Source organism: Camponotus vicinus, unplaced genomic scaffold, assembly GCF_025532165.1.
Source record: "Camponotus vicinus isolate PSW18456_S1 unplaced genomic scaffold, iyCamVici1.0 SCAF_2, whole genome shotgun sequence".
Lineage (NCBI taxonomy): Eukaryota > Metazoa > Arthropoda > Insecta > Hymenoptera > Formicidae > Camponotus > Camponotus vicinus.
The window spans coordinates 12,635,282-12,662,638 of NW_028141956.1; the positions used below are offsets into that span (position 1 = coordinate 12,635,282).

Consider the following 27,357-nt stretch of genomic DNA (forward strand, 5'->3'; position numbering starts at 1 on the left):
ACAACGAAAGACGAAATACAACTTGAATGAGCCGCTTGTTGGAGCCAAAATGGCGAAGCGCGCTACTTTGCACATCTAGTGACTTTAGGCAGCGAAAGACGCGCCATCTCGCCGCAGCCGCGAGACAGTCAGCTGATCACGCGACTACGCGAGTCGACGGACGGAACCCGGTTGATCGACGAGAGGCGACGAGGAGGAGCTATTCCGGATCACCTGGAAAGCGACGACGATACCCGCGACAAGCGATCGGTTTTTGTCGCGCCAGGATATCGACCTCGTCGACGAGGAACGCGTCGCGACGACTCCGCGAAAGCCTCTCTTGACTCGCGCGGTCGCGCACTCGTTGCCGCCTCCGTTCGCATGCTCGGCCGGCATATCCGTTAAACTTTCAAATTAGACAGCGTGTGCACGCTAGCGCGAGTGGCCTTTTCGAAGGGTTCGCTTCGTGTGTATATGTGTGTTTGTCTCCTCGCGAATCCGAATCTTTCTCTCTGTCCTTCTCGCTCCCTCGGTGATCTCTCGCGGAATCTGTCGCGCGTAGTCCAGAGGATACGATGTCGAATATCTACTACTCTAGCAAGTACTACGACGACAAGTACGAATACAGGTGGGTACAACGCGGACAGGGAGTCTTTTATGGTTCCCCTTTCTTCCTCCAAACGGGTCAGCCCTCGCTGACCTCGATACCTCGTGAGATTTGACGTTTCCTAATTTCGAGGCGGTACCTCTGCGCCCGATTCATTCTTTTTTCTCTTTTTGTGTTGTGTTTTTTCCTCGTCTTTTCCCATTCTCTTCGTCTTCCTCGTCTGCGACCATGTCGAAACACATCGTTTAAATGGCCGAATCGAGAAAGTTCGCGCTGTCAGTTTGCTTTGTTGCTAAACCTCGTCCAGCCCAAATTAGCATTCTTCGACCTATTGCTTTTTTTCTGTTTAAATAGATTCGACATACTGTTTCGACATGGTTTCAGATTCCTTGACCTTCAGCACGAGCATTTCCTTCGGATGAGAAGAAAATGCGCTATATCTATGTATTCTCTCTCTCGTAATTTGTCGTTTTAATGTGAGAAATGTCTTCTGTAAGATAGATGCAATATATATTGATGATAAGTGACATTAATAATGTATTTATTACTTATATTAATATATTAATTAATGTATATCACAACTATAATATTTGAAATTAAAGAATCATGGAAGAAAAGCTAAATATTATTTTTTGTTTAATTGTATTAATTTTTAAAAATAACAAAATTGAATTAGAAGTTTACTGAATTTGGAACTGTGTTATTTTGCAAATTGATAAATTTTATTTTTACTTAAATTGATAAATTATTCTTTAGATAAAGAAAAGCAAATTTGAACACCCATTTTTTTTTATATATAAATTATGTATATTTTATATAAATATCTAAAGAAGATTTATAAGATTTATCATGCGTATTTCTTATTTTTATTTTTTCTTGTATATTATTTTTATATTTTCTTTTTTTTATCATTTATTTTTTCTTTTTCTTATAAATTCTGTATAGGCATGTTGTTTTGCCAAAAGAAATGGTGAAACTAGTTCCGAGGACTCATTTACTGTCAGAGCAGGAATGGAGAGCCATTGGAGTCCAGCAGAGTCAAGGATGGGTGCATTATATGATTCACGAACCTGGTATGTATTTATATTAATATGATGTCTCATTCATGCATAATTGATGAAAAATTTTGTTTAATCGAATGAATGATTTCAGAACCACACATTCTCTTATTCAAGAGAAAAATAACGACCCCTCCAGAACTGAGAGAGGAAGAAAATTGAATGTGGAGAAATTGTTACACTGTTAGCTTGTAAATAACGATTCAGATCATGTTCATATTTATGGTGGGATATTTGTGATGGTAGAGCAATATTATTTTCTCCCCCTCCTTCTTTAACTGTTTTTAACATTACAATGCACTAAAGGAATCTCGAATAAACTCTCTATAGATTTGATTTAAGGAAATTGCGCAAATCAATTATATAGTAGTTTGGTTAAATTCCACAGAATAATATGTCCATGGTCTTTGTGTCTATAATTACTTCGCTTAGCCATTCATAAAAAAATGTCGAGCAAGTATGCTGTATATATGTCTATAAAGTATTTTAGTTTTTAATTATCGCTTTGTCATAGGTCTCATCCTCTTGCATTAAAAAACTCAAGCATGAAAGATATCTAACGATATATTAATTTTGACAGCGTGTGACATACTTTAGTTGTCCTCAAAAGTTCTAATTCTGAAGCGAAGTAACTTATAAGAATTTACTCTTGTGATTATATAGTGCCTTTTAGATTAGTAAAAATTTCAGTTAAGTTAAGGCGCTTAGAGTAAAGGTTTCATTAAGTTTGACAAGTTTTAACACAATTAATACAAGAAAGTATAAACACATGTTCTACATAATTCGTTTCAATTTTAATTTGACTCTGTTTAAAAAAGTTTTATTTTTATTTTTGCTCTTTCTCTCTTAACTAATCTTATTGCATATGATTTATATACCTTGAAAAGTGTATAACCAAATACGTTTAAACCGAATTAGTTTATAAAACGAGTTTAGTTTTAAACCGAATTAGTTAAAAACGAATATACACAGAATAACGAAATCATTATTTATGAATTCTTACACCCGAACTTCAGGTATACTTAACGATTTTGATTTACTTTTTATAAGAAAAAAGAAAAAAATGTAATATTAATATTATGTTAAATAAATGTTTGCATTTATGAACACATAATATCATCTTATTTATAAACAATATCACTTTATATTTAACAATATTTTCTTTACATCGCTTGCGTAATCATAAATTTGATAAAAACATTTATCTCTAAATGCAGATATTTATAAGTTATAATGTGTGAAATATGTGCAATTTATTTCACATCTATATCATACGATTTTCAGTAATGCTCATGTAATTTTCCAAGGATTAGAAGAATTTGACACCTTGGTTTTCATCAAATAATATTAGCTCTGCTTTTCTGGCAGCTTCCAACGTTCTCAATGATCTGATTAATACTTCTGTGTCAAGACCATGGAATTCTATAAATTGAAATATATGTAAAAGATTCATTCGTCATGGTATTGTAACATGAATACAACAGGCAGTATTATGCACAATTAAAATACACAATATACCTTGTTCAGTCGTGTCCTCCCCTTGTGTTAGTTCGAATAATGTGCACACAGATCCAACAAAACCATTCTCCTGTGCCCAATTATATATTATATCACCCCATTCCTCTAAAGTGTGCCAATAAACCAACCATCTCTGTTTGTTCTTATCCAATGGAGATGCGTTTCCTGATTTTCCCAATTCTTCTAATATTATTAACACAGCTTCGGATGGCAGCTTTCCTATTATTATTCTGTTAAGGAGTTCTCAGCAGCAGATGTGAACTGTTACAAACTATTGTAGATAATATTATCAAGTAACTATTACAAGAAAAAATAAATAAATTATTAAATAGTAATTATAAAATATGGAAATTCTATTGAATAGAGCATATAGTAAAATGATGCGAAATAAGTGTCTCCCAATAATGAATAAGAAGGATACTATTTATATTGGTGTTGTTGAACAGAGGGTTCGTGTATACTTCTCGCACGTCCACGACAGCCTGCTTCGTGATACGATAATATTCGAGTACTAAACTCTTCCAGGCCGCTATTTGTTTGGCTCTAGTGTCCGCATGAGGTTGAAGTCTGCAGTGACAAAACGAAATCGTAAATGCATGGGAAATAACATTCCAAGTATATTTTATTTTTTACATTATTTTGCGAAATGTACGATCGTAAAACGACATACTTTCGTTTTCAATTTAGATTCTTAACCTATGTGACATTATGCGATTTTGAGCGAAACATATTTTACGGTTGAACATGTTGTCAAGCGTTTAATGACGTTTCTAATTTCGTCGCGCAATCGTACGTTTTTTTACGATGATACTCACGTAAAGAACGGAGGGAAACTGTATTGCCACGGCCACTCAATTTCTGCCATTGTTAGTAATCAATTGTCGCGGGACAATCGTGTATCTCGCAATCAAACTGTCAAGGATGTCGCAGGTATCATTATAAAAGAAATTATTTAGCATCTCGAGGATGCTTGAAAATAATGCATTTATTCGCATTATCGTTCGCGAACAATATAAAAACAAATTTGTTATATTTTTTAATCCGCCTTAGATTTATAGATTTATTGTCAAGATTTCTTTGTATATAATTATTTTTAAATTAGATTCTCTTTTTTTCAGATTCACGATCTTAAATCTTAAACTAATGAATGTATGTCATTCTTTTTGCAATACATATAATGTATACCTCATTATTCAGGATAGTTTTTCTATATTGATCCCTTCTCTCTATGTGCAACAGGGCAAATTTAATAAGCTAATTCAGTTAATATTTTTATCGATTATATTTATAAGATTCTAATCAATGTTTCAGTTTGAGACCAACAATGTAAAGTACATTTTTATCCAGCTCTGTTGCATTGCTGATTTATATTTGTTTTGTGTCATACATTTTGTTTAACATAAGTCTGTATAAAATGTTTAGGGCCAGTGTTCCTTCTCATGCTGTAGTAATTGATCATGATAATTGCTACATTTCTTGAAGACAGACATACATTTTCATACAAATAGTTTATAAGTGAAATGTATATACTTGCACATATATGAAAATTATTATTATTATCTCTTTTTCTTCTGATTTATAAAATTCTATTAAATAATATGTATCATAAAATAATTGAAAGAAAGAATATTGTACAAATAAGTAAAAGGAATGTTTGCAAATAGAAAGATAAAATAAGAATTTTTGATTGACTATTATGGTATGTTTATCATATTATAGTTTTTCTTTTAAATGAAGTGTAATGTACTAGATATATACATGTGTAATTATACGTACATATTTATGTAGAAAAACTTATCAGAATATATATTTTTTCTTATAAATATTTGTTATATAGCATTTTTTGCTTTTGTAGAAACAATGTTAAAAAAAAAAGCAAGATATTCATGCATGATGATCGTATAATACATAATAAAATATGCTTCAGCATTTTTCTGTTACATTTATTCTGTTATCATTTAGGACATTTCGATTACATTTCCTTTAATTTGCATAGAGAAAATGAAATAACATTTATAATTTTAATTTTTGCAATTTAAATGTTAAATATCAATTGTAATTGTAAATACAAATTCGCAATTTATGCTAAATATTAAATGTAAATTTCTTTACATTGGGGTAATTGGTAATTTAAATCCAAAAGTTTGCAAAATATATCAGAATATTATCGAAAATTGGCACAAATTATAATTCTAAAAATTTCAAACATTTTTAGAATATTAATTCATAGTTCAAATTACAAAAATTTAAACTTTCAAAGAAGAAAGCAAAATATTAAAAGAACATAATCAAGAATTTAATTATAATTTTAAAAGAATCGCTACTCCAAGAATTCCTATAGAGGTTTTCAAGTATTTGATATTTCGCAGAACTAGAATTCATTTATAGTTTATTTTCATAAAAAAGATACACTGTACAATACAGAATTTACAAAATTTCCTAAAACACAATATATTCTCAAAGTATCTCGGAAAATTTGCAATTCTGTAATATAAAAACCTTATCTTCTTTCCTAGCGCTTCGAAAATTCACTCACATTCTATATATATATATATATATATATCCTAATTTATAATTAATATACACATTTAGACATTGATTTCAAAATATAATCGATTTCTTCTATTCTATGATCCTCTATTCTAGATTTTTCCTTTATTAGGACCAGCTAAATAAGATATTTTATTGTGCTGTTTTCCTATTGCTCACATTTGTCATGTAACCATGTTAAAGTGAGAAAGTGAAAAACGGAGCAGATAATGATATTTTTATTCTGCACGTACATTAGAATAAAAGCAGCGATTAAAAGAAAATTATAGAATAAAGGAATGTTTATAATCTTTTATTGTGTGATCATAGATATAATTTAAATAGACCTATGTTCGCAATTTAAAGACTAAGTAAAAAAGGAGAGAAAATATACTTGCATAGTAATATTATAACAATGATTTCTAAATTAGAATTGAAATTTGACATATTTATATAATTTAACATTCAAATTTTAACATGTTTTAGTTATCCTTACTTTCTTTCATTAGCTTTTAGTTATGCCTTTTTTTTACTTGTTTTTTAAGCTATTTAATAAATTAATTATTTAATAAATTAATTATATTCTTTAAACTAATTAATACTCGGTTTATTTATACTATTTCTATGGCCCCGATGATAATAGAATAGAGGAAATCGATTGTACATCGCCTAAGAAAAGAATTATATTTCAGATGACAAAAAGATTAACTCAACTAAATTTTAATAAAAATATGGATTTTCGCACATATATAGAATCTGTCCATATAATTTGCGATTTATATTATTCACCACAATGTGCCGATAAAATTGTCGCGCAAGAGCTTGGTGTTTCACGATTCGATTCCTTGTCATAGATTTGTTTGATGATATAATCAATCTTTTTGATGTAACAAATGATAACAAAGATTTTAATTGCGTTTCGTCGGACCTCGCGCAGATTTAAAAATATAGTCAGTCGCTATGCACGCGCGGCTACACTCTAGTCATTAGGCTTTGAAGAATCGTACAACACGAACAACATACTGCTTGCATATCGGACACTCGGACATTTGTTTACCGCAGTTTATGCAGCAGGCCATATGGCCACATTCTAAAATTACGCATTCGATCGGAGCGTCCCAACAAATTTTACACAATTCTTCCTCGCTGAGTTTTTCCACATCTGTAATAATTCATTTATGACAATGTGTAGAGTTCTTCATGTATAATTATACACACATTAATATATTTATCCTTACCTTGTCTAGATTGTTTATATTCCTGCCATAATCTAGATACTCTGTTCAACAATTCTTGCCTCTCTATACAGCCTTTGTAATCTACACGATTTGTACTCAACAGATTTTTTAATTGTTTAACACTTAGATACTCTAATTCCGACATCTCTTTTATGTCTGACAATTGTACTTTATCTGACCACTGCAAGAAGAAGGATAAAATTGAAGGTAAATTTATACAGATTTATAGATTTGTGAATGTTGTCTATCATACCGTGGGGATTTCTGTAACCATATCCGACTTTTTCTCGTTTGACGCTTCGGAAATTTCCTCATGCTCGGTAATAACCGGCTCCGATGTATTATTGGGTTCGATTGGACTGTTATCAGTTTCCGACACTTCTTGTATTTCAACATTATTACTTTTCGTCGGTCCTTCCTCGGGTGATTCGTTATCGCTAACTGGCACACTAATGATCGGACTGCTATGACTACTTTCACTTGGCTCCTCTGCCATTTCGACGTCTTCACTTCTTGTGGGTTGCGCTTGTGCTCGCGTATCCTCGTGTGGTTCGTCATTTGCAGTACTGACATTTGGTGTGTTTTCCAATGTATTTGAGGAAGAATATACTCTAAGGTCATAACCATAAACATATTTGTATTATTTTAAAGTATGATCTCATAACATGTGTCTTAATTTATTTGATATTTTTATAGAGAATTTATAGAAGAAATATTTTTATACTATTCTTTTGTATGAAATTAATGATAAAGTAGTGAAAACTATAGTAAAGTTATAAATCTGTTTAATGTGTATCTATAATAAATATTTTCTGTATAATTATTTCCTTTAAACTTTTCAAAGCAAGTTATTAGTACTGTAATATTTTCTAATACCTTAACTCCTTGATAATTGGTGGCACATATATATGTCAACAGAATTTCTTGCATAAAATTTTATCATATTTTTATTTAAATATAACAAATACTGACTTATTAAGAAGTAAATTTTTCAAAATTTATCTTAATTATATCTTTATAAAGAAAAGTTTTTAAATCATCAAAACAAAATTCGATATTAAAATAAAATAAATCAAATTTTCGTTGTTCGAAAAAAATTAGCTTTCAAATCGTTAAAGTGTCAGTAAATGTACATGCTGCTATGTAAAATGTGACATACAGTGGCTCTGCGGCAGCGTTTTGCGTCCAGACGCTTGTACTATAGTCAGTACTAGAGCAAGGATCAGTTCCGTTAGCAAAGAGCATTAGTAAATGTACCAAGTCTTCCTTCTCTGAAAAATCAAAGTATGGTCCATAAAGCTCTTTCCATCACAGTGTATATTCAATCTTCATTTTGATGGAAACTATATATTTAATACATGCATTATTCATTGTATTGAATGTGCATAAAAATTCAGAATATTGTATTCATAAAAACAGGTAGAAAGAGAGATATAAAAGAGATATAAAAGTTGTACAAGATGCGTTTACTATAAATTTCTAATCTCCATAAATTGGACAGATCAAATATTAGATACAGACCATACTGAATTTGAGAGAATAGATTTCTCTCTTTACTTATTTTATACTAAGAAAAATCCCTGAATCTTTTACAAGTTAGTATTTATTAAGAGGATGTATTATACACAAAACTATATCAACGGACAACATTAATGCACGTACCAACACATCCCTTGACAGAGACTTTCTTTGCCACAAGATACTGACGTAAGTCCTTGGAACGTATCTGTCTGATCTGATTCCTCACGAGTGGCCTCCTTGAAAGTACACCGCAGCTGTCACAGGTAAATACCTTATCCAGTCGTTTGATCACGCATTCCGAGCAGAAGTGCCTCAGACAATCTGCGCACTGTTTCTGCAAATAGTTTACATCATGTCATAACTTTTATCTTTCGAGCAGATAATTGTGACCTAATTCAAGAATTTCTGGAAATGTTTAAATCCTTCAGAAAAGCTTGGAAGAGCTTCGAGGTATTTAACGAGAGCAAAATCTTAATTACTAAGTCATTGAGCTGATAAAAAATTGAAACTTGTAGTGACATTTGTGACACGTATCGAAAGAGACGCGTCTTCTTTTGCCACCCAAATCATACGTTTAATCTTTTCTAAAATTCGTTTCAGATCAAGTACGCAGTGCCAAGGAAAACATCGTCCACTCACTTTTCTCTTGAACAAATTGAACTTTGCACTGCAAGCCTCGCAAGCCATCTCGCTGGAGGGATCCCCGGAACAGCCCGTTCGTCGGCCTGAAAATAGGAATGTCGCGGACGCGTCGTGAGATTAGGAAGCAACGGGAATAAACGTCGTATGATACATCCTACGTAAATCTATGATAGAGAATGAATGCTATACACACGCACGTCGTAGAGGCGACATAATAGGGAGCGTAACCTTTTTTAAATCGATATCGCGACTACAGTGTACTGTTATCGGTCCAGTATGGCCGATGACGACGATTTTGCGATTCGCGGATGAGGAACAAAAGCGCCAATCGGTGAGGAATATCCCTGCACGTCCCCGTCCTGTTGTTCTCCTTGTCGTCGACGTCGTCGTCCTCTTCCTCTCCCTCTTTTTCCCTTTCTCTCGCGCTTGATCCACCGAGTTACGACTCTCGCGATCAAACTGAGAAATTAAATATGTCATAATGCACTGACCGGTCATATGATACATTTCTTCAAGCTTCACCGGAACTTTCGCGATAACATTCTTCGAAATTAATACCATGAGTGATGTGCAGTATAACGCCCCCACCTCCGATTTTTCTGAAACTTTGTAAATTTGTGCATTTTAATGTTTAAAATATATTCTGAGAAGGAAAATCGTCGCTTAAATTTTAATCCATACAAAAAGAATTAAAACGGTATGGATTTTGAATCCCATTGTATTCTCTGCTATATTAATTATTTGTGTTTTTAACAATAGCAGAAAATATTTGTATTTTTAAGAATTTATTTAGATTAAAAAGCAGAGAATATGTTGTACTGTTATGAATTTATTGAGGTTGGAGCATACTTACCGACATCACAAAACTTTGAAATTAAATAAAAAAAAAGAGGCATGAGCGACGATTTTCCTTCTCAGAATATATTTTAAACATTAAAATGAACAAATTTACAAAGTTTCAGAAACTTCTAGTGTACATAAATCTTAAATTATGCGTTGCATGAAAAATTTTTGTTTATAAAAGTTTTATTTTATGAAATATAAAATGTAAAATAATTTTTTTATACATAAGTCGAGGCACCGATAAAGACGATGAAGTGCATCGATAACGAGCATCGTCGGTATATTATCACGTTGACTCGTACTCGTATGGCAAATAGTGTATACTATTGAGATGACTGCCGTTCATGACAGCCTCAGCGAAGATCTGCATCAGCAACGTCATTTTGCTGAAACCCAGATTCACATTTTGACCGGAAGAATGGATGTTTCCGATGTGCCACGTCCTTTAAAAATGAAAATATCAATGTTAAACGGAAAATTAAAAAATATTGAATTCTTACAATGATGATAATAAAATCTTTATAAAGAAATTTCAATACAATACAATCAATACAATCTTTTTCATTGTTTATGAAAATCCAAAATATAATATACTTAGATTGAGGTTTTTTGAACTTTTATATATTACATTATTCGAGGAAAATTAGATGAAAATTAAAAGCAGTTGTTTCCAAAGGAGGATGGTAGTTTCCTTTTTGATTTTCCCTTATATTTTTCTATCTTGTTATAATATATGTAATTCAATTCGCTATAAGATCCCTCGATTCTTTGATGACTTTCTCAGCGAATCACCAATACAATTTATGACATGGTTTCAAAAAAACACACAAACCCATCTACCACTAATACATACGTCATTCCTTATTCGTGGAAATTCTATTAAGCAGGAAAACAAGTTAACGGAAGCAACGTGATAATGATAAGTCCGGTTGGAAGAAACCTCTGCCGAAGCGACGATGTTCTCCGTAGGCTGAAATTGATTGAGAATATTATAATTTCTCAAGGCATTCAAATATCAACGAGCAACTCTTAAAGATAATATTATAGATAGTTTTTTTCGCTTTTTAAAAAACTAGCAACTCGAAATGTTTTGATAAAAAAGTGATGAAATTTTTTACAGCCAACATAAAAATAAATCATATATAAATTAACAGATATGGAGAATTGTTGTAGAGAACTATTGCATTTTTCAAAAGTTCATGTATTTTTACATTATACAAAACTTTATATCGCATATTCAATTATTATAATCAATAATAGTTGAAATAATAAGTACAAGGCTTTACTACGAAGTGCACCTAAATCAAACATAAACAGTTATTGTCGCCTCTCACTCGCCATTCGAGTTGCTATATCAAAAATGATGATTGTGAACATTACTTCTCAAGTGCAAAAATCAATTTCTATATCAACTCGCAATGACTGTAAAGCTAGCGCCAGACTATGCGTGATTCGTAATTCGCGATTCGTAATTCGTGATTCATAGAGATTCGTTGGACATTCAGAGAGATTCGTTATTCGTCAGTGTAAACCTTCCACACTATTCGCGATTCGTTGTATATCATTCGTAATTCGTAATTCGTCATTTCTTAGTTTGCGTTACTTCGACCAGTTTTTTTTTATAATATTTATCTTTTGGATCCCATAAACATCTATGTTCTCTTATGTCTTCTACAAATTCAAGCACGCGATTATTTGTCCAGCTCTCCATTGTCTCTCTCTTCATTATAATTGATGCAATAACCTATCAAAGAGAAACACGAACTAATTACGCATAGTGTAGCGCGACACGAATGGATTGATTCGTAACGATTTTGATTCGATCGATTCGTCTCCTTTGAGTTTCGTCAAAAAACCGCTCAGTTAGCGAATGAGTGCGAATGACGAATCGCGCATGACGAATCGACGAATTTTCCCTCCACATTATTCGCGAACGTTATACGCATCACGATTCGCGAAAACATGCATAGTCTGGCGCTAGCTTAATGTATGTCAATTTATTTGATCCGGGTATCTTTTTAAGAATGCGAGTCCGAAGAAAAATATTACTTTGTCGAGTCTCAGTAAGAACTTCGAGTGATCCGACAGTCGTTTGACACGAGCAACAACGCTCAGGATACAGACTGTAAAAACAAGAGATCCAACATTATGAACAAGGTCAGTGAAAGAATCATGGATGGTCTTTTGATTTTTCTATGTCTTGATGTAGATTTTATTTAGAAAGAATATGAGAATATTGGAATGAGACGGATATCATATCCGCGGACATCTACTAGCAGCTCCGAGGGTAGCTTGGAATCTATCATATGTCACGCATCACAAGATGAGTCAACGACGCAGAAACAACCTTGGAGCAAGGAGGAGATCGAAGTAGCATTATCAAATCTTCCGGGAGGTGACATAGCTTTATCTCTGATTCCTACTCTTCATAGCGATGCTCTACAAAAGGTTCTAGAAGAATTTCAATGTGTGACTTTCAACAAAAATGAGGATCGCAAGCATAGCATATCGTTGCCCACGTCCGCAGATGAGTACGGAATGATATTAGCGTTTCTAATTTATGCGTGTTGCATTAAGATAAAATAAATAAATAAATAAAGATAAAAAATAGAATTTTAAATAGAATTTGTCATGCTTCTTATAATTTATTGTGTGTATATTCCTATTTGATGTTATATATTTCTATTGATAAAAATTGTTTCTGTTATTAAAAATCACTCTATTTCTACATTGATCATTTTATTTAACTAATCTATTTTACATATAATAAGATACTTTATATAAGTAAAATAATAAAATTTTTAATTATAAAATTTAATATTTTTATACTTTATAATTTAGCATTTTATATGCTAATTAACTATCTAGTATAATTAATTTAAAACTTGCAGAATTAAGCAAAAAATTATATTGATTGACGAAAATAGAGCAGCGGCTATTACGATTCCGGGACAACTACTTCCAGAATGGTTGGATACGTGTCTACTGATTTCTAGCTGGCTGGGTCATGTAGAAATAGTTAAGGCTTTGTTAGAGAAAGGCGTGCCAGTTTCTACGAGCGACAATGATGGAAGGTTTATATCACTTATAATATATAGACGTCTAAAAATTTATCATAAAAAATTGAAGTTGAACTTTTGAAAACCATAATTTGAAAACCATTTATCTATTATGATAGGAGAAGTTTATACTAGCTAGCAGTAGTTTATCAGATACCTTGATTGATTAGTCAATTAAGCCTGTAATTATAACAAATTATTGATAAAAATTATACATTTCCACTATCTCCAGGACACCGCTACATTTGGCAGCATGCGCCACGTCCACGAAGATAGTGGAGGAGCTATTGAAACATGGTGCTGATCCATGTAAGTGGGATTTCGAGAAAAAATGTACCCCGTTGCATTGCGCTGCCGCAGCTGGTTGCGTTGCTACTGTTACATGCTTGATCAAGTCAGGCGCAGATGTGGATGCTAGAAGAAGTCCACTTTATTACGCCGTGCTGAACAATGCTGTAGATTGCGTCGAAACTCTACTGCAAGCAGGTGCTTGTCCTAATAATCCACAGGTGCTTCTTCATCACAATCACAATTTAAACATAAATTTAGTGGGGAAGTAATATTATAAAATAAAAATCGCTGCTAGTTTAAAATTAAAATGGCAAACTACTAATTATCTGATACAGCGAATTATGCAGAAACAATTACTTTCTCACCAAAGTAACGTATCTTTTCGGGATTCTAAGATATCTTCAATGAATTAATTACGATTCGTTGATAGGTTTATACAAAGATGCCTTTGCATGTGGCGGCTAGTTTGGGCAATGTCCACTGCATCAAATTACTGTTGGATCACGGCGCGGATGTGACAATGAAAATGGAAATCACGAAATCGACGCCCCTACACTTGGCGGCGAAAAAGGGTAACGCGGAATGCACTAGATTACTGTTGATAGCCGGCGCGAAAACTGAGACAAAAAACTCGAGTGGTCAAACGGCAATGCACTTGGCAACGCTCGCCCAATCTGTAGAGACGATAGACGTGTTGATTAGCGCTGGTGCAAGGGTGAATGCAGAGGACAATGAAGAATACACCCCTCTACATGCTGCGGTTGCAAGTGCCCGGAAAAACAGCGAACTGGTCAAGACTTTAATACAAGTTTGTAAATAAAATTTCTTTAACTCACTGAATAGAATATCTTTTCTTAATTAAAATAATAAAAAAATTAACTTCACATTTCAAACAGATTTTTTTAATAAATTACGTTAAGTAATTCAATTTATGTAATAAAAAAATTTAAATAATGGTTTTTATTCTAACAACAGAATTAAATTATTAAATAAAATTATTTTTTTGTTAAAAAGGCAGGCGCATCAGTTAACAAGGCGGACAAATTCGGTTACACGCCGCTGCACATCGCTGCTTTGAACGAGAGCTTGCATACAGTGGTAATGTTGTTGTCAAATGGTGGCGACGTAATGGCGCGTACCAAAGACGGCGTCACCGCTCTTAGCTTCATCGTACGCCATACTCCGGAGGTGTTATCGCAACTTGTGACCCGTTTCGATCAAGCAGTCTCATTACACTATTACGAGCTTGGCGATATGGATTGTGAACTGCAAGTGGATTTTCAACCATTGGTTCCATTGGGCAGTCGCAACGAAACGGACCTGATGCTCTGCCTGGTGGAGGTCGGTCAAGGTCATATTTTGAAGCATCCATTGTGCGAGAGTTTTCTCCATTTCAAGTGGAAGCGTATTCGCAAGTTTTTCCTGCTCAGTCTCCTGTTCCATTTAATCTTCGTCGCTTTCTTCACCGGCTTCGTCTGCGCGACATATTTGTGGCACGATGAACAGCTGAGCAGAGTCCTCTTCTGGCCAGTATTAACTATTACCTGGTTATTTGCGAGTAAAGAGATCATCCAAATTAACTATAGTATTTACTATTATATTAAACGCTGGGAAAACTGGTTACAGTGGAGCGTGATCGTGGTATCCATCATCATCTTGATTCCTGCAGCACGTCAATGGCAACATCACGTTGCTGCCCTAGGTATTCTGCTGGCCTGGATCGAGCTGATGATTGTGATCAGTTATTTTCCCATCTTTGGCCTCTATATACAAATGTTTATGCGAGCGTCCATCAATTTCTTCAAATTTTTCGCAGCCTACCTTTGTCTTATAATCGGCTTCTCTCTTAGCTTCTATGTGGTGCTTGGCAATTACAAGTCCTTCGCTGATCCGCTGCTCAGTCTGCTTAAGATAGTGATTATGATGTTTGGTGAGCTGGAATTCGAGGACGTTTTCTTCGATAAAGAAGCGCCACTTAAGTATCCTGGCACGGCGCATCTTATACTTTTTTGCTTCGTTATCCTGGTGCCAGTGATACTACTGAATCTAATGGTTGGTCTGGCTGTGTCGGATATCCAGGAGTTACGTAGACGCGCGGATCTCGAACGATTGGTGCGTCACGCCGAGGTAATAGCTCGCTTCGAAAACATGCTGTTCTCTAAGTTGCCTGATTACATTTCCTCGTGTAAAATAATACAAGTGTGCAGAAAGAATATATGGTTGTATCCGCATCATTGTGTCCTATGTATTCGGCCGAATGATCCGCGCGAAAAGCGTCTGCCACGAAAGCTCATTCAGTTGTTGTATCGTCTGGCCGGCGGGCGGAAAATGCGACCAACTTTTGCCGATTATGAGTCTGCAAAATGCAAAATAATTACCGTAAATAAATATTCTTTTCCGATTCATGCGACACCCAGCTGGATGTACAGCAATGACAGGAATCAACAGCAATCGAACAAAAGGCCCAGGGTTCAGATGGCAATGGAATACTCCCATGACGTGACCAAGCTAAAGAAATGCTCCCATGACGTGGCCGAGTTAAAGAAATGCTCCCATGACATCAGTATCAGATTGGATAGCTTGACGAACAAGAGAATATCGCCCGAGGACAGATTTGACGATGCATTTTCAACATTATTAACGTTGCCTTATATTCTATATCGTCGAAAATTTAAATTGCTTTAAAAAAGCGAAACCGAAACTCGGATAGTCTACAGAAACAGAATCTAAAATTCAAGGTAGGAACGCAAAGATGTGATATACTCAAGGAACTAGCCAATTGAAAATAATTATAATTGTCTTCAGATGTAAATTTTAACGATCTAATTCGTGGCAATCCAAAAACAATTGTGGATTTAATGAACCATGTCATTTCCAAAATGATTTATATATGTGTATTTATCATAAATTATATAAAATTTAGAGTTATTTTTTTATTCTGTATTTACCAGTAATCTAGCTGTGTACCGCTTTCCTGATTCCAGCAGTACAGAGGCAAATTCAGTTGATGTCTTGGGGAGTTTTACATCGGTGATCTTATATTCGTGAATCACAGTCACATTCTCTTCCTGAGAAAGTTGCGTGTTGACTGCGTGCAACACCAGATCATTTTCAACTATGTATGTATGTCAATTACTCAGACAAGTGATTCTCGTTGAACGTTATCATAGCGTCCGAACATGCGTCCCATACCTACTAAAAAAATTATACCTAAATTTGATAGAATTTTTAATTTCTTGTAATATGTAAAAGAGCAATAAATTAATAATAGGATGAAAGTGGTTCTTAAATACAAAATAGAATCAAAAAAATAATGAGAATGAGGACCGATTAATAAGAAATAGGACAATAATTGTAACATAGAATCTTTTAAATATTATATATATCAAAACAGAACATATATATAGTAAGCGCTTCAATCTTTCCAATCATCTTCAACAAGTCAGATACATAAAAAAGATCATATAATAGAATTGTCATCAATACTTAAACTAATTCCAGAGGCAGAAGAGTGCACAAACATAATAGCCAAAACGTTTAGAAAACTCAGACTAGTTCTTGCATTGTGTAGTATAAACAAAAATAGTAAAAATTACAAAAATAGTAAAAAGACATTCTATGATCCAGTTATTTTCTAATTATGACATATTTAATGTAAACATTTGTTATCTGCTACATATGTCGTATCTTTCAAATTGTTAATTTCTATATAATATTAACTTGTCGCGCTAACATATTAATAATTTCTTGTTACATATTAATCTAGCATAATAACATCATATTATTAATACAAACTTGATATATAATAATTTAATAATTCAAAGACTGTAGAAAAAAGAATAAAATAGCTTAAAGAACTACCTGCATTGATCGTACTGGACAATATCGTAGTGCCTCTATGTGTTGCCATGCTCCTAAGCTAGATAACAAGGTACGAGTCTGTTGATTCAAAGCGACAACTCGATTGGAATATTGTTTCTGTGGTGTATATTCTGATTTAATATTACTCTCCAATAGCAGGACTTTCTTGCTTTCCAGTCTTTGATTATTTCCTGAAATAAATATATATTTCCACTCTTTTTCACACACAGAAAGTTTGACAAAAACACTTAATGACTTGAAAGAGCAGACTATTTTAAGAAAAATGCCTAAATACAATTAAAATTCCGTCAACTAAAAATCATTACAAGTATACGAATATATTAATTTATACAATATTTATAAATTAATCCTCTTATCATTTAACAATGATAAATCTCTTCTTATCGTGTTGAGAATATGGATGTACGATACAGAGAGGGTATCGATATGAAATCAGTCATTTTTATTCAATTGCTCTGTCATGTGTGTGAAAATATATTTAATTATTTTAATCAGTCTACTGATTTATTTGATTTATATATTGAATTATGTACCGATTGTAAATTTTATCGATAAAAAGTGTAAATTTTTTGAGCAAAAAACTTGTTAATTTCGCTTACCGATCGAGTGCGGGTATTTTGGGGAATGTATACATATTTGTTCAGAGTGTCTACTCCCTGGGGAGGAAACATGAAAAATCTGAAATTTTTATGGAATTTTTTAAAAATTCCTTCTGATAATTTTATTATAAATAATACAGATAAACAACTCCCGCACGTGAAGTTTTCTGAGAACTTTGAAAAATAATCTTAATTAAAATTCAAAATCACCAATTTTGGTGATCTGATGCTCCTGAATTTTTTGAGAATAATATATAATGTTTTATCAATACACAACATATATTTGGATATAGTTTGTATCTTTTAATTCATCAAGATACAAACTAATGTCATAAATTGTGTTGGCGATTCGCTGAGAAAGTCACCAAAGAATCGAGGAATCTTATAGCGAATTGAAATTATATATATTATAACAAGATAGAAAAATATGTGGGAAAATCAAAAAGAAAACTACCACCCTCTTTTGAAAACAACTGCTATTAATTTTCATCTGATTTTCCTCGAATAATGTAATATAAAAGTTCAAAAAACCTTAATCTAAGTACATTATTTTTTGGATTTTTATAAACAATGGAAAAGATTAATACCTGATTTAGCCACGATGATATATAATTCTATCTATATAATTCTCGTACAGATTCTCTCAGTTCGTTTTGTTCGTGACAACCGAGAGAGAGAAGGAACTGCTGAAAATTTTGGAAGAGGAGTTTATAAACAATGTGGCGAATCTATTCGAAGAACGGTATCGTGAGCAAGATGCAGGCGTTTCACTAACTGCTTGCAAATCTGTCCTTGTAGACCGATATGCAATTGTCTCCGTAGCAGCAATCACCGAAGAATCGTGGGTGACATTTCTTTTAAATTTTGGCCACGCCGCATCTTACGTTAGTCGGGCACAATGTTGATCGAGTAAGAAAATTTGCAATCTTAAGAGTGACCTCGATTAAAGAAATATAGCTGAATGGATCATCAAGCGACGCGGTAGCGTCGCGACGCCAAGTACATAAAAAACTGATAAAAAATTGGATCCGAGCATTGAGAGTCACTGTTCTCGACGCGGCGCTACCAAATAGCTTATCCGGAATTTTACGTTAAATGACGTCACATAAACTTTCGATTGAAATATTTCAGAAACTAAAGCCGTAATTAAAAATCTAACGGCATTTTTCTTATGTAATGTGAATACAAGCTTTCGATTGTGACTAGTTTGAATAAAATCGGTGCAGTCAATCCCGAGAAATGATAATCGCATGTCAGAATTGTGACAATTTTCATTTTCATTCATAGGGTTCAGACTCATGAACGTATCTTCGCACGCACACATTCAAAGCGATTTTGTCCCTCAAGCTGCGTTCATACCGCATATCCCTCTAGAAACAACCTTATAACGGTAAAATAAAATACGTCAAGTTTATAAAAAAATATCTTTAAAAAATCTAACATATATTTTCTGTAGAAATAATATTTTTTACAAAAAACAATGAGATCCCCTAAGAAAAAACCTTATAAAGGTAAAAAAATACTCCAAGTACATAAAAAAAATCAAAAAATCTGGAGTGATAAAAATAAAATATTTAAAAACTGATATGAGATCAATACTATTAGCCAAGTACAATAAATTATATGATATTAATTCGTAATCGATACTAAATGAGTTAAGATTACTTTAATTCCTAAAGCATTTTTTATATGATGTATATAATTTAAAAAAGTTTTACACAAATTCTAAATCGCATAAATGACCTTCAGGTCGAAGTAAGATATGAAAACTTGGCGTGCCCCCCCTTCTGCTCCGTCGTTTACATATCTTGAATAAAATAAAAAATTTGATTATATACAATATACATATATACAATATATATTTATTAATTCTTTCATTTAGTAAGTACAATTTACATTTTTTTAAATAAGCTTTAGACTACGAATGTGCAACAGGCAGCCTGTGGGTCAGAAACGACCTGCGAAGCTTTTCAATCCGACTTACAACAATTAAACTTTACTTGCAGAGAAAATAAAAAAACTCATAAAAAAAGAGATTTCACTTTGCCTAATCTCTATGTGATGATTTCCAGGAAATACAGAGGAGACAAGATATACATATAAGTTCGAAATTTAGCTACGCGCGTGCGCGGTCCATAGTGTAATTTTAAATTTTATATTGGGCCCATCAAAAATCTAGCTTTTTCCTGTTTTAAACTATATGATATAAATACGGGGCACGCCAAGTTTTCATATCTTACTTCGACCTGAAAGTCATTTATGCGATTTAGAATTTGTATAAAACTTTTTTAAATTATATACATCATATAAAAAATGCTTTAGGAATTAAAGTAATCTTAACTCATTTAGTATCGATTACGAATTAATATCACATAATTTATTGTACTTGGCTAATAGTATTGATCTCATACCGGTTTTTAAATATTTTATTTTTATCACTCTTTTAGATTTTTTGATTTTTTTTATGTACTTGGCGTATTTTTTTACCTTTATAAAGTTTTTTTTAAGGGATATATTAAAACGCGGATCAAATCTCAATGAAAATTATGACAACATATTTCTCAAAATTTATTTTAAAATAGAAATTGTATTGAAATTGAACTTTTCAATTTTCTGTTTAACATTGATATTTTCATTTTTAAAAAACATGGCAGCACACCGAAAACATCCATTCTTCCGGTCAAAATATGAATCTGGGTTTCATGACGTTGCTGATGCAAATCTTCGCTGTGGCTGTAATGAACGGCAGTCATCTCAATAATATACACTATTTATCATACGAGTACGAGTCAACGTGATAATATACCGACGATCCTCGTTATCAATGCACTTCATCATCTTTATTGGTGCCTCGATTTATGTATAAAAAAATTATGATTTTATATTTCATAAGATAAAACTTTTATAAACAAAAATTTTTCACGCATAATTTAAGATTTATGTACACTAGAAGAAAAAGTAATTTCAATCATGATATTAATTTAATATACGATTAATTTATAAATGTTGCATCAGTTAACATATTTGCATACTTGTAATGAATTTTAGCTGTTAATATCGTTTATTGCAGGCATGATAACTTTAGTTTTTTATAACATATTCCAAAACTTTGGTATAAGGCTTTGAAAGTAACTCATTTATTTCTTTTTCTTCTGAACTATTTTTTAATTGCACATTTTATATGCAATCAATAATTTTTTTATGTTTAGCTTAGGAGCATGGCAACACATAGAGGCAGTACGATATTGTCCAGTACGATCAATGCAGGTAGTTCTTTAAGCTATTTTATTCCTTTTCCTACTATCTTTGAATTATTAAACTATTATATTAAATTATTATATTGTAGCTCAAGTTTTTGATAGTTTATGAAGATTATATTAATAATATAATGTTATTGTGCTAGATTAACATGTAACGAGAAATTAATATGTTAGCATGAATAATAAGTTAATGTTATATAGGAATTAACAGTTGCAAAAGATACGACAAATGTAGCAGATAACAAATGTTTACATTAAATTTGTCATAATTAGAAAATAACTGGATCATAGAATGTCTTTTTAGTAATTTTTACTACTTTTGTTTATACTACACAATGCAAGAACTAGTCTGAGTTTTCTAGACAATTTGGCTATTATGTTTGTGCACTCTTCTGCCTCTGGAATTAGTTTAAGTATTGATGACAAATCCATTATATAATCTTTTTTATGTATCTGACTTGTTGAAGATGATTGGAAAGATTGAAGCGCTTACTGTACATATGTTCTGTTTTGATATTAATAATAGTTAAAAGATTCTGTGTTACAATTATTGTCCTATTTCTTATTAATCGGTCCTCATTCTCATTATTTGTTTGATTGTATTTTGTATTTAAGAACCACTTTTATCATCCTATTATTATTTTATTGCTCTTTTACATATTACAAGAAATTAAAAATTCTATCAAATTTAGGTATAATTTTTTTAGTAGGTATGGGACGCATGTTCGGACGCTATGATAACGTTCAATGAGGATCACTTGTCTGAGGAATTGGCATACATAGTTCAAAATGATCTAGTGGTGCACGCAGTCAACACGCAACTTTCTCAGAAAGAGAATGTGACTGTGATTCACGAATCTAAGATCACCGATGTAAAACTCCCCAAGACATCAACCGAATTTGCCTTTGCACAGCTAGAATCAGAAAAGCGATACACAGCTAGATTAGGTAGACTGGTAAGTACAGAATAAAAGAATAACTAAATTTTATATAATTTATGATAAATACATATATCTATATAAATCATTTTGGAAATGACATGTTTCGTTAAATCCACAATTGTTTTTGGATTGTCACGAATTAGATCACTAAAATTTACATCTGAAGACATTTATAATTATTATTGATTTGCTAGTTGTTTGGGAATATCACATTTTTGCGTTCCTACCTAGAATTTTAGATTCTGCTTTTGTAGACCATCCGAGTCTCGGTTTCGCTTTTTTAAAACAATTCAAATGTTCGACAATATAGAATATTAGGCAATGTGTGAATAATGTTATAAATGCATCGTCAAATCTGCTCTCGGGCGATAATCTCTATCTTGTTCGTCAAGCTATCCAACCTGATACTGATGTCATGGGAACATTCCTTTAGCTCGGCCACGTCATGGGAGCATTTCGTTAGCTCGGCCACGTCATGGGAGCATTTCTTTAGCTCGGCCACGAGTTCATTCAGTTGCTGTTGATTATTGTCATTGCTGTACATCATGCTGAGTTTCGCATAATTCGATTCATTCGTGGCGACGTTTTGGGGTGGTGGCGCGCCACCGCGAAAAGTCGCTTGTCGCATTTGCTGCTCGCCGGCCAGACGATACAACGACTGAATGAGTTCTCGTGGCAGACGCTTTTCGCGCGGATCATTCGGCCGAATATATAGGGCACAATGATGCGGTGAATGCAACAATAATGTATTCTTTCTGCACGCTTGTATTATTTTACACGCATGAGTGTAATCAAGCAACTTAGAGAACAGCATATTTTCGAAACGAGCTATTATTTCGGCATGACGCGCCAATCGTTCGAGACCCGCGCGTCTACGTAACTTCTGGATATCCGACACAGCCAGACCAACGATTAGATTCATTAGTATCACTGTCACCAGGATAACGAAGCAAAGAAGCATGAAATGCGCCGTGCCAGGATACTTGTGCGGTGTTTTAGCATCGAAGAAAGCGTCCTCGAATTCCTGCTCCTCAATTCCGGACATCTTAATCACCATCTTAAGCATACTGTGCAGCGGATCATCAAAGGTCTTGTAATTGTCGTGCAGCACATTAAAGCTAAGATAGAAGCCGATTATGAGACAAGAGTAGGCTGCGAGAAATTTGAAGAAATTGATGAACACTCGCGTAAACATTTGCATATAGAAGCCAAAGATGGGAAAATAACCGATCACAATCATCAGCTCGATCCAGGCCAGCAGAATACCTAAGGCAGCAACGTGATGTTGCCATTGACACGCTGGAAGAACCAAGATGATGCTGGATGTCATGATTACGCTCCACTGTAACCAGTTTTCCCAGCGTTTAGTATAATAGTAAATACCATAAGTAATTTGGAAGAGCTCTTTACTCGCGAGTATGCAGGTAAAACATAATACTGGCCAGAAGAAGACTCTGCTCAGCTGTTCATCGTGCCACAAATATGTCGCCAAGACGAAGCCGGTGAAGAAAGCGACGAAGATTAAATGAAACAGAAGACTGAGCATGAAAAACTTGCGAATACGCTTCCATTTTAGATGGAGAAAACTCTCGCACAATGGATGCTTCAGCATGTGACCTTGACCGACCTCCACCAGGCAGAGCATCAGGTCCGTTTCGTTGCAACCGCCCAATGAAACCAATGGTCGAAAATCCACTCGCAGTTCACGGTCCATATCGCCAAGCTCGTGAGCGTGTAATGAGACTGCTTGATCGAGACGCGTCATAAGTTGCGATAACACCTCCGGAGTACGGCGTACGATGAAGCTAAGAGCGGTGACGTCGTCCTTGGTACGCGCTGTTACGTCGCCACCTTTTGACAACAACATCATCACCGTACGCGTGCTCTCGTTTAAAGCCGCGATGTGCAGCGGCGTGTAACCGCACTTGTCCGCCTTATTAACTGATGCGTCTGCCTTTTTAACAAAAAAAGAATTTTATTAATTCTGTTGTTAGAATAAAAACCATTATTTAAATTTTTTTATTACATAAATGGAATTACTTAACGTAATTTATTAAAAACATTTATTTAAAATGTGAAGTTAATTTTTTTATTATTTTAATTAAAAGAAGGTATTCTATTCAGTGAGTTAGAGGAATCTTCATTTACAAACTTTTATTAAAGTCTTGACCAGTTCGCTGCTTTTCCGGGCACTTGCAACCGCAGCATGTAGAGGGGTGCGTCCTTCATTATCCTCTGCATTCACATTTGCACCAAGTCTAATCAACTCCTTTATCGTCTCTACAGATTGGGCGAGCGTCGCCAAGTGCATCGCCGTTTGACCACTCGAGTTTCTTGTCTCAATTGTCGCGCCGGCGTCCAACAATAATTTAGTGCATTCCGCGTTACCCTTTTCCGCCGCCAAGTGTAGCGGCGTCGATTTCGTGATTCCCATTTTGAGTGTCACATCCGCGTTGTGATCCAACAGCAACTTGATGCAACGGACATTTCCCAATGTAACCGCCACATGCAAAGGCATCTTTGTATAAACCTATCATCGAATCATAATTAATTCATTGAAGATATTTCAAAGATATCTCGAAGAGATTCGTTACTTTGGTGAGAAAGTAATTGTTTCTGCATAATTCGCTGTATCAGATAATTAGTAGTTTGCCATTTTAATTTTACACTAGCGATTTTTAGTTTATAATATTACTTCCCCACTAAATTTATGTTTAAATTGTGGTTGTGATGAAGAAGCACCTGTGGATTATTAGGACAAGCACCTGCTTGCAGTAGAGTTTCGACGCAATCCACAGCATTGTTCAGCACGGCATAATAAAGTGGACTTCTTCTGGCATCCACATCTGCCCCTGACTGGATCAAGCATTTAACAGTAGCAACGCAACCAGCTGCGGCAGCGCAATGCAACGGGGTACATTTCTTCTCGAAATCCCACTTACATGGATCAGCACCATGTTTCAGTAGCTCCTCCACGATCTTCGTGTACGTGGTACACGCTGCCAGATGTAGCGGTGTCCTGGAGATAGTGGAAATGTATAATTTTTATCAATGATTTATTATAATTACAGGCTTAATTGACTAATGAATCAAGGTATCTATTAATTTACTGCTAGCTAGTATAAACGATTCCTATCATAATAGTTGAATTATGATTTTCAAAAGTTCAGCTTCAATTTTTTTGATAAATTTTTAGACGTCTATATATTATAAGTGATATAAACCTTCCATCATTGTCGCTCGTAGAAACTGGCACGCCTTTTTCTAACAAAGCCTTAATTATTTCTACATGACCCAGCCAGCTAGAAATCAGTAGACACGTATCCGGCCATTCTGCAAGTAGTTGTACCAGAGTCGTAGTAGCCGTTGCTCTATTTTCAACCAATATAGTCTTTTCCTTAATTCTGCATGTAAAATTTTAAGTTAATTATAGATAATACTAGATAATTAATGAACATATAAAATGCTAAATTATAAAGTATAAAAATATTAAATTTTATAATTAAAAATTTTATTATTTTACTTACGTAAAGCATCTTATTATATGTAAAATAGATTAGTTAAATAAAATGATCAATGTAGAAATAGAGTGATTTTTAACAACAGAAACAATTTTTATCAATAAAAATATATAACATCAAATAGGAATATACACACAATAAATTATAAGAAGCATGACAAATTCTATTTAAAATTCTATTTTTTATCTTTATTTATTTATTTATTTTATCTTAATGCAACACGCATAAATTAGAAACGCTAATATCATTCCATACTCATCTGCGGACATGGGCAACGATATGCTATGCTTGCGATCCTCATTTTTGTTGAGAGTCACACATTGAAATTCTTCCAGAACCTTTTGTAGAACATCGCTATGAAGAGTAGGAATCAGAGATAAAGCTATGTCGCCTCCCGGAAGATTCGATAATGCTACTTCGATCTCCTCCTTGCTCCAAGGTTGTTTCTGCATCGTCGACTCGTCTTCTGATGCGTAACATATAATAGATTCCAAGCTGCCCTCGAAACTGTTATATGTCCGCGGATATGCTATCCGGTTTATCGGAATATTCTCATATTCTCTGTCATATTCTTTCTAAATATAATGTACATCAAGACATAGAAAAATCGAAAGACCATCGATGATTGTTTCTTTCACTGACCTTGTTCATAACGTTGGATCTCTTGTTTTTGGCAGTCTGTATCCCCTGCGTTATTCCTCGTGTCAAAGGAGTGACTGCCGGAAGAGAACTGCCGAAGGACCTCTCGAAGTTCTTACTGAGACTCGACAACGTAATATATTTCATTGGTCTCGCATTCTTAGAAAGATACCCGGATTAAATAAATTGACACATACACACACATTACAATCATATTGCCAATTGATATAGAAATTGATCTTTTACACTTGAGAAGTGACGTTCACAATGAATCGTCATTTAATTTGATGTAACAACTCGAATGACGAGTGCGAGGCGAAAATAACTGTTTATGTTTGATTTAGATGCACTTCATAGTAAAGTCTTGTACTTATTATTTCAATTATTATTGATCATAATAATTGAATATTCGATATAAAGTTTTGTGTAATGTAAAAATACATGAACTTTTGAAAAATACAATAGTTCTCTACAACAATTCTCTATATCTGTTAATTTATATATGATTTATTTTTATGTTGGCTGTAAAAAATTTCATCATTTTTTTATCATAAAAATTTCATCACTTTTTTATCATATTATAATGTTTTATACATTTCGAAAGATTTATTTTCTGTATAACAGTTACACGATTTTTCTCATAGAAAAATTATAAATCTGAAAAAGATAAATAATGTTTTCTTCATTATTTTAGTGATATTAATAATAAAATATTAGTAACATTAAATATTTTTTAATAATTTTTATATAAATATAAATTTTCAGGTAGAAAAAGTAGTAATTTTGATGACATTTTCATGTAATTTAGCGTCAAAATGATTATTTTTGCTACCTGAAATGTATCTTTTGCTATTGAAACATCGTGTCAGAATGTAATCTTTAGCAATAATATCCAGGTAGCAAGCACACATCATTTTGACGGCTCCAAACTGGTCATTTTTGGTCATATGTCGCTTTTCCAGCGTTTTCGAATAAAGCAATTTAATCGATCCAAGATTCTTAGAATAGAATGGCTGTAATTGTTCAATGATACTCTCGAACCGGTTAATCTTCTTTATTCGACAACGTTATAAATACATTATTATGCTAAGAAAAAGACGTCAAAATGCGATACATGTTATGATGTCAATAATCTGTGACATTAGATCGTTACTTTTACGTCATATAAACGTCAACTCGTGACGTCAAGAATAGTCAGTGAATGATCAATTTGAAATGTCAAAATGAAAT

The 27,357-nt window shown here is 33.5% G+C and overlaps 4 protein-coding genes and 1 pseudogene across 13 annotated transcripts; 2 read left to right on the forward strand and 3 right to left on the reverse strand.

The window, feature by feature from the left end:
• Positions 1-162: 162 nt before the first annotated feature.
• On the forward strand, positions 163-2,199 carry Cks30a (Cyclin-dependent kinase subunit 30A). 2 transcript variants are annotated; one of them, XM_083092526.1, is made up of 3 exons: positions 163-607; positions 1,552-1,659; positions 1,739-2,199. In XM_083092526.1, the coding sequence occupies exons 1-3, from the start codon at positions 454-456 to the stop codon at positions 1,804-1,806; spliced, it is 330 nt and encodes a 109-aa protein (XP_082948652.1). In that variant the 5' UTR covers positions 163-453; the 3' UTR covers positions 1,807-2,199. The 2 variants fall into 2 exon arrangements, with proteins under 2 accessions (XP_082948652.1, XP_082948654.1); XM_083092528.1 differs by having other exon boundaries at positions 182-607; positions 1,532-1,659.
• A 566-nt stretch (positions 2,200-2,765) lies between these two features.
• On the reverse strand, positions 2,766-4,430 carry Vps25 (vacuolar protein sorting 25). Its single transcript, XM_083092523.1, has 5 exons — positions 4,348-4,430; positions 3,978-4,074; positions 3,584-3,729; positions 3,163-3,381; positions 2,766-3,066 (listed from the first exon to the last, which is right to left on the reverse strand). Exons 2-5 carry the CDS (start codon positions 4,025-4,027, stop codon positions 2,954-2,956), a joined length of 528 nt encoding a protein of 175 aa, XP_082948649.1. The 5' UTR covers positions 4,028-4,074; positions 4,348-4,430; the 3' UTR covers positions 2,766-2,953.
• Positions 4,431-5,534: 1,104 nt separating this feature from the next.
• On the reverse strand, positions 5,535-10,228 carry LOC145967508 (E3 ubiquitin-protein ligase RNF34). Of its 7 annotated transcripts, none has more exons than XM_083092484.1 (9): positions 9,946-10,003; positions 9,651-9,697; positions 9,290-9,551; positions 9,090-9,175; positions 8,592-8,784; positions 8,089-8,200; positions 7,183-7,540; positions 6,930-7,110; positions 5,535-6,853 (listed from the first exon to the last, which is right to left on the reverse strand). In XM_083092484.1, exons 1-9 carry the CDS (start codon positions 9,986-9,988, stop codon positions 6,678-6,680), a joined length of 1,458 nt encoding a protein of 485 aa, XP_082948610.1. In that variant the 5' UTR covers positions 9,989-10,003; the 3' UTR covers positions 5,535-6,677. The 7 variants fall into 7 exon arrangements, with proteins under 7 accessions (XP_082948610.1, XP_082948608.1, XP_082948611.1 ...); XM_083092482.1 differs by having other exon boundaries at positions 9,615-9,697; XM_083092485.1 differs by lacking the exons at positions 9,651-9,697; positions 9,946-10,003 and adding an exon at positions 10,160-10,228.
• Positions 10,229-12,002: 1,774 nt separating this feature from the next.
• Positions 12,003-16,681, forward strand: LOC145967503 (transient receptor potential channel pyrexia-like; annotated as a pseudogene). The gene is made up of 7 exons (XR_014437437.1): positions 12,003-12,092; positions 12,156-12,466; positions 12,827-13,009; positions 13,227-13,503; positions 13,716-14,093; positions 14,300-16,023; positions 16,270-16,681. The product of XR_014437437.1 is annotated as a transient receptor potential channel pyrexia-like (transcript).
• A 4,966-nt stretch (positions 16,682-21,647) lies between these two features.
• Positions 21,648-26,225, reverse strand: LOC145966757 (transient receptor potential channel pyrexia-like). Of its 2 annotated transcripts, XR_014437148.1 has the most exons (7): positions 26,131-26,225; positions 25,744-26,063; positions 25,192-25,371; positions 24,710-24,986; positions 24,120-24,497; positions 22,195-23,921; positions 21,648-21,940 (listed from the first exon to the last, which is right to left on the reverse strand). XR_014437148.1 is itself a non-coding variant. In XM_083091091.1 (6 exons), exons 1-6 carry the CDS (start codon positions 26,137-26,139, stop codon positions 22,317-22,319), a joined length of 2,769 nt encoding a protein of 922 aa, XP_082947217.1. In that variant the 5' UTR covers positions 26,140-26,225; the 3' UTR covers positions 21,648-22,316. The 2 variants fall into 2 exon arrangements, 1 of the variants encoding a protein (XP_082947217.1); XM_083091091.1 differs by having other exon boundaries at positions 21,648-23,921.
• Positions 26,226-27,357: the final 1,132 nt, after the last annotated feature.

Excerpts from the sequence above, each read along its gene's own strand:
- LOC145966757 (XM_083091091.1), bottom strand. Across the intron at positions 25,372-25,743 it reads TTGCCCATGTCCGCAGATGA|AATTAAGGAAAAGACTATAT; the intron begins GTATGGAATGAT and ends TTTTACATGCAG. Across the intron at positions 23,922-24,119 it reads TGGTCAAGACTTTAATAAAA|GCAGACGCATCAGTTAATAA; the intron begins GTTTGTAAATGA and ends TTTGTTAAAAAG.
- Cks30a (XM_083092526.1), top strand. The coding sequence starts at position 454 with ATGTGTGTTTGTCTCCTCGCGAATCCGAATCTTTCTCTCTGTCCTTCT. Across the intron at positions 608-1,551 it reads GACGACAAGTACGAATACAG|AAATGGTGAAACTAGTTCCG; the intron begins GTGGGTACAACG and ends TTTTGCCAAAAG. Across the intron at positions 1,660-1,738 it reads TTATATGATTCACGAACCTG|AACCACACATTCTCTTATTC; the intron begins GTATGTATTTAT and ends GAATGATTTCAG.
- Vps25 (XM_083092523.1), bottom strand. The coding sequence starts at position 4,027 with ATGGCAGAAATTGAGTGGCCGTGGCAATACAGTTTCCCTCCGTTCTTT. Across the intron at positions 3,382-3,583 it reads CAACAACACCAATATAAATA|GAAAGCTGCCATCCGAAGCT; the intron begins GTATCCTTCTTA and ends GAATAATAATAG. Across the intron at positions 3,067-3,162 it reads GGAGGACACGACTGAACAAG|AATTCCATGGTCTTGACACA; the intron begins GTATATTGTGTA and ends TTCAATTTATAG.
- LOC145967508 (XM_083092481.1), bottom strand. The coding sequence starts at position 9,988 with ATGCCTCTTTTTTTTTATTTAATTTCAAAGTTTTGTGATGTCG. Across the intron at positions 8,785-9,089 it reads TCAATTTGTTCAAGAGAAAA|AAACAGTGCGCAGATTGTCT; the intron begins GTGAGTGGACGA and ends AACTATTTGCAG. Across the intron at positions 7,111-7,182 it reads TGGTTACAGAAATCCCCACG|TGGTCAGATAAAGTACAATT; the intron begins GTATGATAGACA and ends TTCTTCTTGCAG.